Here is a 13,206-nt window from a genome sequence, read left to right on the forward strand (position 1 = left end):
ATACCACATAGTTCCAATTCACCCTATTCCTTGCACACCTTGTACCCTTCTGTATGTTCAGGCCCTGATCACTCAAAATCGTTTTCACTCCAACCTTCCATCTCCAATTTGCTCTCCTGCTTTTCTTGTTCCCTCTGCCTTTGACACATATATCCTCTTTGTCAATCTTTCCAGACTCATTCTCTCCATATGTCTAAACCAAGTACCAGTTTATTAGCTAACCCCTCAGGGAGAATGAACAGCTAGGTTGACTGGAGCAACTGCCACAACCAGAATTGAAACCTATGCTCTCAACCCTGGGCAACCCATGAATGCATGACATCCAGGCATTAGAATATGATAAAGGAGACTGAAGATTCAAATACTCAATTTACATAATATACTTGCAAAATATCATTTATTAGGTACAATGCCAATGATTCTTAATGGCAATTATCCCATAGCAACGTGGAGAGATGACTGGGTCAAACAGTTGGACAAGGTGAGCAGAAACATTCTCCTGTAAAGAAAAAATACAAGTACAGTAAGTCAGAATGTTTAACCCCAAGAGTTTGTGAGTTACATAAGCAACACTACCTTTTCTATGAATTAAGGTTAGAAATAAGCTTTATGGTTCAAAAGGCTAGACATAATCCCTTTACTCAATGTATGTCAGCACGTAAGAGCCAGAACATCTAGGTTTCTTTCCTCAAACTTACAATTTCTCTTTCCTCTCTTCTCATTGTGGTTACATCCACATGCATTTAGACACTCAAGCCTGAGCCTCTCCCTACTTGGTTCCTTCTTTTAGAAACGAATATAAAGAAGGGAGGGAAGCAGTTTCCAGCCCCCCCAACTCCCAACCCTCTTGTTGCCTTCTATAACATGCAAAGTAGTAAAAGAGTGAGGAGATGGCCCTTTTTAGTGTATTTAGTGATGGACTTTCATGTGTAATATTGTTCTGTGGTTTTCCTCAACTGTAAGTTATCTTTTTTTTGTTTCCATATGTTGTATTTAGATTGTACTACCCTTCATGAGATTTTTAATTTGTTCAGTGTTTCCCTTACTTTTATGTGCTATGTGATGCATTTCTCTGAGTGCTTTTATATTTTGTTTCCATTTCACTTTTCTAATCGAAGTTTTGTGATGCATTTTTCCTCTTTTTGTAGATTTCTGATGATGCCTCAGTGAAGCTGAAAGCTTGAATGTAATAAATGTCGGACTACAGACAAGTGGTGTTTGAGCATCCACCAAATGGTAGGGTAATACTAAGATAACAATTGAACAAACGAAAGAAGATTAATAACTCTAAATATGCTATCGTTTTCAATTCTATGTGCATTAGAGAAAACCTGCTCCTAGCATATACTAATATATCATTTATTTTTTGCTTTGTCGCTGTCTCCCACATTAGCGAGGTAGTGCAAGGAAACAGATGAAAGATTGGATGAACCCACCCACATACACATGTATATACATACACGTCCACACACACAAATATACATACCTATACAACTCAACGTATACATATATATACACACAGACATATAAATATATACACATGTACATAATTCATACTGTCTGCCTTTATTCATTCCCATTGCCACCCCACCACACATGAAATAACCCCCTCCCCCTCATGTGTGTGAGGTAGCGCTAGGAAAAGACAACAAAGGCCACATTCGTTCACACTCAGTCTCTAGCTGTCATGTAATAATGCACCAAAACCACAGCTCCCTTTCCACATTCAGGCTCTACAAAACTTTCCATGGTTTACCCCAGACACTTCACATGCCCTGGTTCAATCCACTGACAGCACGTCGACCCTGGTATACCACATCATTCCAATTCACTCTATTCCTTGCACACCTTTCACCCTCCTGCATGTTCAGTCCCCGATCGCTCAAAATCTTTTTCACTCCATCTTTCCACCTCCAATTTGGTCTCCCACTTCTCATTCCCTCCACCTCTGACACATATATCCTCTTTGTCAATCTTTCCTCACTCATTCTCTCCACGTGGCCAAACCATTTCAAAACACCCTCTTCTGCTCTCTCAACCACACTCTTTTTATTACCACACATCTCTCTTACCCTATTATTACTTACTCGATCAAACCACCTCACACCACATATTGTCCTCAAAATTCTCATTTCCAGTACAGCCACCCTTCGCCGCACAACTCTGTCTATAGCCCACACCTCGCAACCATATAACACTGTTGGAACCACTATTCCTTCAAACATACCCATTTTTGCTTTACGAGATAATGTTCTCAATTGCCACACATTCTTCAACGCTCCCAGAACTTTCGCCCCCCTCCCCCACCCTATGATTCACTTCCGCTTCCATGATTCCAACCGCTGCTAAATCCACTCCCAGATATCAAAAACACTTTACTTCCTCCAGTTTCTCTCCATTCAAACTTACCTCCCAATTGACTTGTCCCTCAACCCTACTGTACCTAATAACCCTGCTCTTATTCACATTTACTCTCACCTTTCTTCTCTCACACTCTTTACTAAACTCAGTCACCGGCTTCTGCAGTTTCTCACACGAATCAGCCACCAGCGCTGTATCATCAGCGAACAACAACTGACTCACTTCCCAAGCTCTCTCATCCACAACAGACTACATACTTGCCCCTCTTTCCAAAACTCTTGCATTCACCTCCCTAACAACCCCATCCATAAACAAATTAAACAACCATGGAGACATCACACACCCCTGCCGCAAACCAACATTCACTGAGAACCAATCACTTTCCTCTCTTCCTACACATACACATGCCTTACATACTTTCTTTCATACTATTCGCCATTTCCCGCGTTAGCGAGGTAGCGTTAAGAACAGAGGAATGGGCCTTAGAGGGAATATCCTCACCTGGCCCCCTTCTCTGTTCCTTCTTTTGGAAAATTGAAAAAAAAAAAGAGAGGGGAGGATTTCCAGCCCCTGCTCCCTTTCCAGCCCCCCGCTGTATTTAGGGAAGCTGTGATGGCTTGTGTAAAAGATGCTTGTTGCATGAGAAGTGTGGGAGGTAGGCAGATTAGAAAGGGTAGTGAGAGGTGGGATGAAGAAGTAAGATTATTAGTGAAAGAGAAGAGACAGGCTTTGGGACGATTTTTGCAGGGAAATAATGCAAATGACAGGGAGATGTATGAAAGAAAGAGGCAGGAGGTGAAGAGAAAGGTGCAAGAGGTGAAAAAGAGGGCAAATGAGAGTTGGGGTGAGAGAGTATCATTGAATGTTAGGGAGAATAAAAAGATGTTTTGGAAGGAGGTAAATAAAGTGCATAAGACAAGGGAACAAATCGGAACATAAGTGAAGGGGGCTGATGGGGAGTTGATAACAAGTAGTGGTGATGTGAGAAGGAGATGGAGTGAGTATTTTGATGGTCTGTTGAATGCATTTGATGACAGAGTAGCAGATATAGGGTGTTTTGGTCAAGGTGGTGAGCAAAGTGAGAGGGTTAGGGAGAATGATTTGGTGAACAGAGATAAGGTAGTAAAAGCTTTGCGGAAGATGAAAGCTGGCAAGGCTGGGGGTTTGGATGGTATTGCAGTGGAATTTATTGAAAAAGAGGGTGACTGTATTGTTGACTGGTTGGTAATGTTATTTAATGTATGTATGACTCATGGTGAGGTACCTGAGGATTGGCAGAATGCTCGCATAGTGCAATTGTACAAAGGGAAAGGGGATAAAAGTGAGCGCTCAAATTACAAAGGTATAAGTTTGTTGAGTATTCCTGGGAAATTATACGAGAGGGTACAGAGTGGAAGGGTGAAGGCATGTACTGGTTCCTTTCCTCAAACATACCACCTATCTCTTTTTTTCTCATCTTGGTAACATCCACACACATTTAGACACCCCAATCTGAGCCTTCGAAGAGGTTAAGCACTCCTTGCGTGACTCCTTCTGTTTCCCCGTTTAAAAAGTTAGAATACAAGGAGGGGAGGGTTTCTAGCCCCTGCTCCCATCCCCTTTAGTCGCCTTCTACGACGCGTGAGGAATGCGTGGGAAGTATTCTTTCTCCCCTATCCCCCGGGATAGATTGATATGGGTAAAAGTGAAAATGGATGGAGAGACATGGGTAATTATTGGTGCATATGCACCTGGGCATGAGAAGAAAGATCATGAGAGGCAAGTGTTTTGGGAGCAGCTGAGTGAGTGTGTTAGTAGTTTTAATGCATGAGACTGGGTTGTAGTGATGGGTGATTTGAATGCAAAGGTGAGTAATGTGGCAGTTGAGGGAATAATTGGTGTACATGGGGTTTTCAGTGTTGTAAATGGAAATGGTGAAGAGCTTGTATATTTATGTGCTGAAAAAGGACTGGTGATTGGGAATACCTGGTTTAAAAAGAGCGATATACATAAATATATGTATGTGAGTAGGAGAGTTGGCCAGAGCGTTATTGGATTATGTGTTAATTGATAGGTGTGCGAAAGAGAGACTTTTGGATGTTAAAGTGCTGAGAGGTGCAACTGGAGGGATGTCTGATCATTATCTTGTGGAGGCAAAGGTGAAGATTTGTAGAGGTTTTCAGAAAAGAAGAGAGAATATTGGGGTGAAGAGGGTGGTGAGAGTAAGTGAGCTAGGGAAGGAGACTTGTGTGAGGAAGTAATAGGAGAGACTGAGTACAGAATGGAAAAAGGTGAGAAGAAAGGACGTAAGGGGAGTGGAGGAGGAGTGGGATGTATTTAGGGAAGCAGTGATGGCTTGCGCAAAAGATGCTTGTAGCATGAGAAGTGTGGGAGGTGGGCAGATTAGAAAGGGTAGTGAGTGGTGGGATGAAGAAGTAAGATTATTAGTGAAAGAGAAGAGAGAGGCATTTGGACGATTTTTGCAGGGAAATAATGCAAATGAGTGGGAGATGTATAAAAGAAAGAGGCAGGAGGTCAATCTTATCGTGGAAAGCAAAAATGTGTATGTTTGAAGAAATAGTGGTTCCAACAATGTTATATGGTTGCAAGACATGGGCTATAAATAGAGTTGTGCGGAGGAGAGTGGATGTGCCAGAAATGAGATGTTTGAGGACAATATGTGGTGTGAGGTGGTTTGATCAAGTAAGTAATGAAAGGGTAAGAGAGATGTGTGGTAATAAATAGAGTGTGGTTGAGAGAGCAGAATAGGGTGTTTTAAAATGGTTTGGTCACATGGAGAGAATGAGTGAGGAAAGATTGACAAAGAGTAAGGTTATTAGGTTATTAGGTATTAGGTATCAGAGGTGGAGGGAACGAGAAGTGGAAGACCAAATTGGAGGTGGAAGGATGGAGTGAAAAAGATTTTGAGTGATCAGGGCCTAAACCTGCAGGAGGGTGAAAGGTGTGCAAGGAATAGAGTGAATTGGAATGATGTGGTATACCGGGGTCGACGTGCTGTCATTGGATTGAACCAGGGCATGTGAAGCATCTGGGGTAAACCATGGAAAGTTCTGTGGGCCTGGATGTGGAAAGGGAGCTGTGGTTTCGGTGCATTATACATGACAGCTAGAGACTGAGTGTGAACGAATGTGGCCTTTGTTGTCTTTTCCTAGCACTACCTAGCGCACATGCGGGGGGAGGGGGTTTTCATTTCATGTGTGGTGGGGTGGTGACGGAAATAAATAAGGGCAGACAGTATGAATTATGTACATATGTATATATGTATATGTCTGTGTGTGTATATATATGTATACGTTGAGATGTATAAGTATGTATGTGTGCACGTGTGGACGTATATGTATATACATGTATATGTGGGTGGGTTGGGCCATTCTTTCGTCTGTTTCCTTGAGCTACCTTGCTCACAAAGGAGATAGTGACAAAGTATAATAAGAATAAATATATATATATTTTTTTTTTTTTTATACCTCGTCGCTGTCTCCCGCGGTTGCGAGGTAGCACAAGGAAACAGACGAAAGAAATGGCCCAACCCCCCCCCATACACATGTACATACACACGTCCACACACGCAAATATACATACCTACACAGCTTTCCATGGTTTACCCCGGACGCTTCACATGCCTTGATTCAATCCACTGACAGCACGTCAACCCCTGTATACCACATCGCTCCAATTCACTCTATTCCTTGCCCTCCTTTCACCCTCCTGCATGTTCAGGCCCCGATCACACAAAATCCTTTTCACTCCATCTTTACACCTCCAATTTGGTCTCCCTCTTCTCCTCGTTCCCTCCACCTCCGACACATATATCCTCTTGGTCAATCTTTCCTCACTCATTCTCTCCATGTGCCCAAACCATTTCAAAACACCCTCTTCTGCTCTCTCAACCACGCTCTTTTTATTTCCACACATCTCTCTTACCCTTACGTTACTTACTCGATCAAACCACCTCACACCACACATTGTCCTCAAACATCTCATTTCCAGCACGTCCATCCTCCTGCGCACAACTCTATCCATAGCCCACGCCTCGCAACCATACAACATTGTTGGAACCACTATTCCTTCAAACATACCCATTTTTGCTTTCCAAGATAATGTTCTCGACTTCCACACATTTTTCAAGGCTCCCAAAATTTTCGCCCCCTCCCCCACCCTATGATCCACTTCCGCTTCCATGGTTCCATCCGCTGACAGATCCACTCCCAGATATCTAAAACACTTCACTTCCTCCAGTTTTTCTCCATTCAAACTCACCTCCCAATTGACTTGACCCTCAACCCTACTGTACCTAATAACCTTGCTCTTATTCACATTTACTCTTAACTTTCTTCTTCCACACACTTTTCCAAACTCAGTCACCAGCTTCTGCAGTTTCTCACATGAATCAGCCACCAGCGCTGTATCATCAGCGAACAACAACTGACTCACTTCCCAAGCTCTCTCATCCCCAACAGACTTCATACTTGCCCCTCTTTCCAAAACTCTTGCATTTACCTCCCTAACAACCCCATCCATAAACAAATTAAACAACCATGGAGACATCACACACCCCTGCCGCAAACCTACATTCACTGAGAACCAATCACTTTCCTCTCTTCCTACACGTACACATGCCTTACATCCTCGATAAAAACTTTTCACTGCTTCTAACAACTTTCCTCCCACACCATATATTCTTAATACCTTCCACAGAGCATCTCTATCAACTCTATCATATGCCTTCTCCAGATCCATAAATGCTACATACAAATCCATTTGCTTTTCTAAGTATTTCTCACATACATTCTTCAAAGCAAACACCTGATCCACACATCCTCTACCACTTCTGAAACCACACTGTTCTTCCCCAATCTGATGCTCTGTACATGCCTTCACCCTCTCAATCAATACCCTCCCATATAATTTACCAGGAATACTCAACAAACTTATACCTCTGTAATTTGAGCACTCACTCTTATCCCCTTTGCCTTTGTACAATGGCACTATGCACGCATTCCGCCAATCCTCAGGCACCTCACCATGAGTCATACATACATTAAATAACCTTACCAACCAGTCAACAATACAGTCACCCCCTTTATATATATATATATATATTTTCTTCCGCCCACCAGTGATGCTACTACATTTGTGAATCAAGAATCATTGCAACACAAACCTCGCCAGGTGGTAGAGTGTCCCGCAGTGTATCGAGACAGACTTCCCCAGAACTTTTTTAGAGGGGAAGTAAATGTTTATAGTTGTGTTACTGGAGTGATAGTTTTCATACATGGTGCTTTGACAAGAAAATAGTGAAATTGGAAAAAATGTAGCTTAGACATTGAAGCTTCTTGATACAGTGGTTCAATTGATGAGAACTACTATTGACGTTTGTGTGAATAAATTATACATTTCCCTTTTCCATAGCCAGAGGTTGAACAATTATGTGACATTCATTTTTTCATTTCATTTCAAGCTAGAGGTTTCAGTTTTCTACATTATTTCTTACATTTTTCATATGTATATATATGTATATGTGTGTGTGTGTGTATATGTGCGTATGTATGTGTATGTGTATGTATATGTATATATATATATATATATATATATATATATATATATATATATATATATATATATGTATTATCCCTGGGGATAGGGGTGAAAGAATACTTCCCACGCATTCCTCGCATGTCGTAGAAGGCGACTAGAGGGGACGGGAGCGGGGGGCCAGAAATCCTCCCCTCCTTGTATTTTTTTTAACTTTCTAAAATGGGAAACAGAAGAAGGAGTCATGCGGGGAGTGCTCATCCTCCTCGAAGGCTCAGACTGGGGTGTCTAAATGTGTGTGGATGTAACCAAGATGTGAAAAAAGGAGAGATAGGTAGTATGTTTGAGGAAAGGAACCTGGATGTTTTGGCTCTGAGTGAAACGAAGCTCAAGGGTAAAGGGGAGGAGTGGTTTGGGAATGTCTTGGGAGTAAAGTCAGGGGTTAGTGAGAGGACAAGAGCAAGGGAAGGAGTAGCACTACTCCTGAAACAGGAGTTGTGGGAGTATGTGATAGAGTGTAAGAAAGTAAATTCTCGATTAATATGGGTAAAACTGAAAGTTGATGGAGAGAGATGGGTGATTATTGGTGCATATGCACCTGGGCATGAGAAGAAAGATCATGAGAGGCAAGTGTTTTGGGAGCAGCTGAATGAGTGTGTTAGTGGTTTTGATGCACGAGACCGGGTTATAGTGATGGGTGATTTGAATGCAAAGGTGAGTAATGTGGCAGTTGAGGGAATAATTGGTATACATGGGGTGTTCAGTGTTGTAAATGGAAATGGTGAAGAGCTTGTAGATTTATGTGCTGAAAAAGGACTGGTGATTGGGAATACCTGGTTTAAAAAGCGAGATATACATAAGTATACGTATGTAAGTAGGAGAGATGGCCAGAGAGCGTTATTGGATTACGTGTTAATTGACAGGCGCGCGAAAGAGAGACTTTTGGATGTTAATGTGCTGAGAGGTGCAACTGGAGGGATGTCTGATCATTATCTTGTGGAGGCTAAGGTGAAGATTTGTATGGGTTTTCAGAAAAGAAGAGTTAATGTTGGGGTGAAGAGGGTGGTGAGAGTAAGTGAGCTTGGGAAGGAGACTTGTGTGAGAAAGTACCAGGAGAGACTGAGTACAGAATGGAAAAAGGTGAGAACAATGGAAGTAAGGGTAGTGGGGGAGGAATGGGATGTATTTAGGGAATCAGTGATGGATTGCGCAAAAGATGCTTGTGGCATGAGAAGAGTGGGAGGTGGGTTGATTAGAAAGGGTAGTGAGTGGTGGGATGAAGAAGTAAGAGTATTAGTGAAAGAGAAGAGAGAGGCATTTGGACGATTTTTGCAGGGAAAAAATGAAATTGAGTGGGAGACGTATAAAAGAAAGAGACAGGAGGTCAAGAGAAAGGTGCAAGAGGTGAAAAAGAGGGCAAATGAGAGTTGGGGTGAGAGAGCATCATTAAATTTTAGGGAGAATAAAAAGATGTTCTGGAAGGAGGTAAATAAAGTGCGTAAGACAAGGGAGCAAATGGGAACTTCAGTGAAGGGCGAACATGGGGAGGTGATAACAAGTAGTGGTGATGTGAGAAGGAGATGGAGTGAGTATTTTGAAGGTTTGTTGAATGTGTTTGATGATAGAGTGGCAGATATAGGGTGTTTTGGTCGAGGTGGTGTGCAAAGTGAGAGGGTTAGGGAAAATGATTTGGTAAACAGAGAAGAGGTAGTAAAAGCTTTGCGGAAGATGAAAGCCGGCAAGGCAGTAGGTTTGGATGGTACTGCAGTGGAATTTATTAAAAAAGGGGGTGATGGTATTATTGACTGGTTGGTAAGGTTATCTAATGTATGTATGACTCATGGTGAGGTGCCTGAGGATTGGCAGAATGCGTGCATAGTGCCATTGTACAAAGGCAAAGGGGATAAGAGTGAGTGCTCAAATTACAGAGGTATAAGTTTGTTGAGTATTCCTGGTAAATTATATGGGAGGGTATTGATTGAGAGGGTGAAGGCATGTACAGAGCATCAGATTGGGGAAGAACAGTGTGGTTTCAGAAGTGGTAGAGGATGTGTGGATCAGGTGTTTGCTTTGAAGAATGTATGTGAGAAATACTTAGAAAAGCAAATGGATTTGTATGTAGCATTTATGGATCTGGAGAAGGCATATGATAGAGTTGATAGAGATGCTCTGTGGAAGGTATTAAGAATATATGGTGTTGGAGGCAAGTTGTTAGAAGCAGTGAAAAGTTTTTATCGAGGATGTAAGGCATGTGTACGTGTAGGAAGAGAGGAAAGTGATTGGTTCTCAGTGAATGTAGGTTTGCGGCAGGGGTGTGTGATGGTTGTTTAATTTGTTTATGGATGGGGTTGTTAGGGAGGTGAATGCAAGAGTTTTGGAAAGAGGGGCAAGTATGAAGTCTGTTGGGGATGAGAGAGCTTGGGAAGTGAGTCAGTTGTTGTTCGCTGATGATACAGCGCTGGTGGCTGATTCATGTGAGAAATTGCAGAAGCTGGTGACTGAGTTTGGTAAAGTGTGTGAAAGAAGAAAGTTAAGAGTAAATGTGAATAAGAGCAAGGTTAATAGGTACAGTAGGGTTGAGGGTCAAGTCAATTGGGAGGTAAGTTTGAATAAAGAAAAAGTGGAGGAAGTAAAGTGTTTTAGATATCTGGGAGTGGATCTGGCAGCGGATGGAACCATGGAAGCGGAAGTGGATCATAGGGTGGGGGAGGGGGCGAAAATTCTGGGAGCCTTGAAGAATGTGTGGGAGTCAAGAACATTATCTCGTAAAGCAAAAATGGGTATGTTTGAAGGAATAGTGGTTCCAACAATGTTGTATGGTTGCGAGGCGTGGGCTATGGATAGAGTTGTGTGCAGGAGGATGGATGTGCTGGAAATGAGATGTTTGAGGACAATGTGTGGTGTGAGGTGGTTTGATCGAGTAAGTAACGTAAGGGTAAGAGAGATGTGTGGAAATAAAAAGAGCGTGGTTGAGAGAGCAGAAGAGGGTGTTTTGAAATGGTTTGGTCACATGGAGAGAATGAGTGAGGAAAGATTGACCAAGAGGATATATGTGTCGGAGGTGGAGGGAACGAGAAGTGGGAGACCAAATTGGAGGTGGAAAGATTTTGTGTGATCAGGGCCTGAACATGCAGGAGGGTGAAAGGAAGGCAAGGAATAGAGTGAATTGGATCGATGTGGTATACCGGGGTTGACGTGCTGTCAGTGGATTGGATCAGGGCATGTGAAGCGTCTGGGGTAAACCATGGAAAGCTGTGTAGGTATGTATATTTGCATGTGTGGACGTATGTATATACATGTGTATGGGGGCGGGTTGGGCCATTTCTTTCGTCTGTTTCCTTGCGCTACCTCGCAAACGTGGGAGACAGCGACAAAGCAAAAAAGAAAAAAGAAAAGAAAAGAAATATATATATATATATATATATATATATATATATATATATATATATATATATATATATATATATATATATATATATATATATATATATATTTTATCCCTGGGGATAGGGGAGAAAGAATACTTCCCACGTATTCCCTGCGTGTCGTAGAAGGCGACTAAAAGGGGAGGGAGTGGGTGGCTGGAAATCCTCCCCTCTCGTTTTTTTTTCTTTTTTTTTTTATTTTCCAAAGGAAGGAACGGAGAGGGGGGCCAGGTGGGGATTTTCCCTCTGAGGCCCAGTCCTCTGTTCTTAACGCTACCTTGTAAACGCGGGAAATGGCGAATAGTATGAAAAAAATATATATATATATATATATATATATATATATATATATATATATATATATATATATATATTATTTATTTTGCTTTGTCGCTGTCTCCCGCATCAGCGAGGTAGCGCAAGGAAACAGACGAAAGAATGGCCCAACCCACTCCCATACACATGTATATACATACACGTCCACACACACAAATATACATACCTATACATCTCAATGTATACATATATATACACACAGAGACATATACATATATACACATGTACATAATTCATACTCTCTGCCTTTATTCATTCCCATCACCACCTCGCCACACATGAAATAACAACCCTCTCCCCCCTCATGTATGCGAGGTAGTGCTAGAAAAGACAACAAAGGCCCCATTCATTCACACTCAGTCTCTAGCTGTCATGTAATAATGCACCGAAACCACAGCTCCTTTTCCACATCCAGGCCCCACAGAACTTTCCATGGTTTACCCCAGACGCTTTGCATGCCCTGGTTCAATCCATTGACAGCACATCGACCCCGGTATACCACATCGTTCCAATTCACTCTATTCCTTGCACGCCTTTCACCCTCCTGTATGTTCAGGCCCTGATTGCTCAAAATCTTTTTCACTCCATCCTTTCCACCTCCAATTTGGTCTCCCACTCCTCCTTGTTCCCTCCACCTCTGACACATATATCCTCTTTGTCAACCTTTCCTCACTCATTCTCTCCATGTCTCAAAACCATTTGAACACATCCTCTTCTGCTCTCTCAACCAAACTCAACCAAACTCTTTTTATTACCCCACATCCCTCTTACCCTTTCGTTACTTAATCAAACCACCTTACACCACATATTGTCCTCAAACATTTCATTTCCAGCATATCCACCCTCCTCCACACAACCATGTCTATAGCCCATGACTCACAACTATATAACATTGGTGGAACCAGTATTCCTTCAAACATACCCATTTTTGCTCTCCGAGATAACGTTCTTGCCTTCCACACATTTTTTAATGTTCTTAGAACCTTTGGCCCCTCCCCAACCCTGCAACTCACTTCCACTTCCACGGTTCTATCCACTGCTAAGTACACTCCCAATTATCTAAAACACTTCACTTCCTCTAGTTTTTCTCGATTCAAACTTAACCTCCATTTAACTTGCCCCTCAACTCTACTGAACCTAATAACCTTTCATTCACTTTTACTCTCAACTTTCTCCTTTCACACACTTTCATAAACTCAGTCACGAACCTCTGCAGTTTCTCACCCGAATCAGCCACCAGCGCTACATCATCAGCAAACAACAACTGACTCACTTTCTAATCCCCCTCATCCACAACAGACTGCGTACTTGCCCCTCACTCCAAAACTCTTGGGTTCACTTCCCTAACCACCCGATCCATAAACAAGTTAAACAATCAAAGAGACATCACACACCCCTGCCACAAACCTACAATCACCGGGAGCCAACCACCTTCCTCTCTTCCTACTCGTACACATGTCTTACATCCTTGGTAAAAACTTTTCGCTGCTATTAGCAACTTACCTCCCTTACCATATACTCTTAAACCTTCCACAAAGCATCTCTATCA

At 42.2% G+C, this 13,206-nt stretch overlaps 1 protein-coding gene across 4 annotated transcripts in view; it reads right to left on the reverse strand.

The window, feature by feature from the left end:
• Positions 1 to 364: 364 nt before the first annotated feature.
• The window catches only part of LOC139750877 (probable methyltransferase-like protein 25), a 221,376-nt gene continuing 208,534 nt past the window's right edge, over positions 365 to 13,206 (reverse strand). For all 4 annotated transcript variants that reach the window (XM_071665729.1, XM_071665726.1, XM_071665732.1 and 1 more), the window contains one exon: positions 365 to 499. In XM_071665729.1, coding sequence (XP_071521830.1) covers positions 401 to 499 — 99 coding nt within the window. In that variant the 3' untranslated portion in view covers positions 365 to 400. The remainder of the gene's footprint in view (positions 500 to 13,206) is intronic.

This window comes from Panulirus ornatus, chromosome 10 (genome assembly GCF_036320965.1).
Source record: "Panulirus ornatus isolate Po-2019 chromosome 10, ASM3632096v1, whole genome shotgun sequence".
NCBI lineage: Eukaryota > Metazoa > Arthropoda > Malacostraca > Decapoda > Palinuridae > Panulirus > Panulirus ornatus.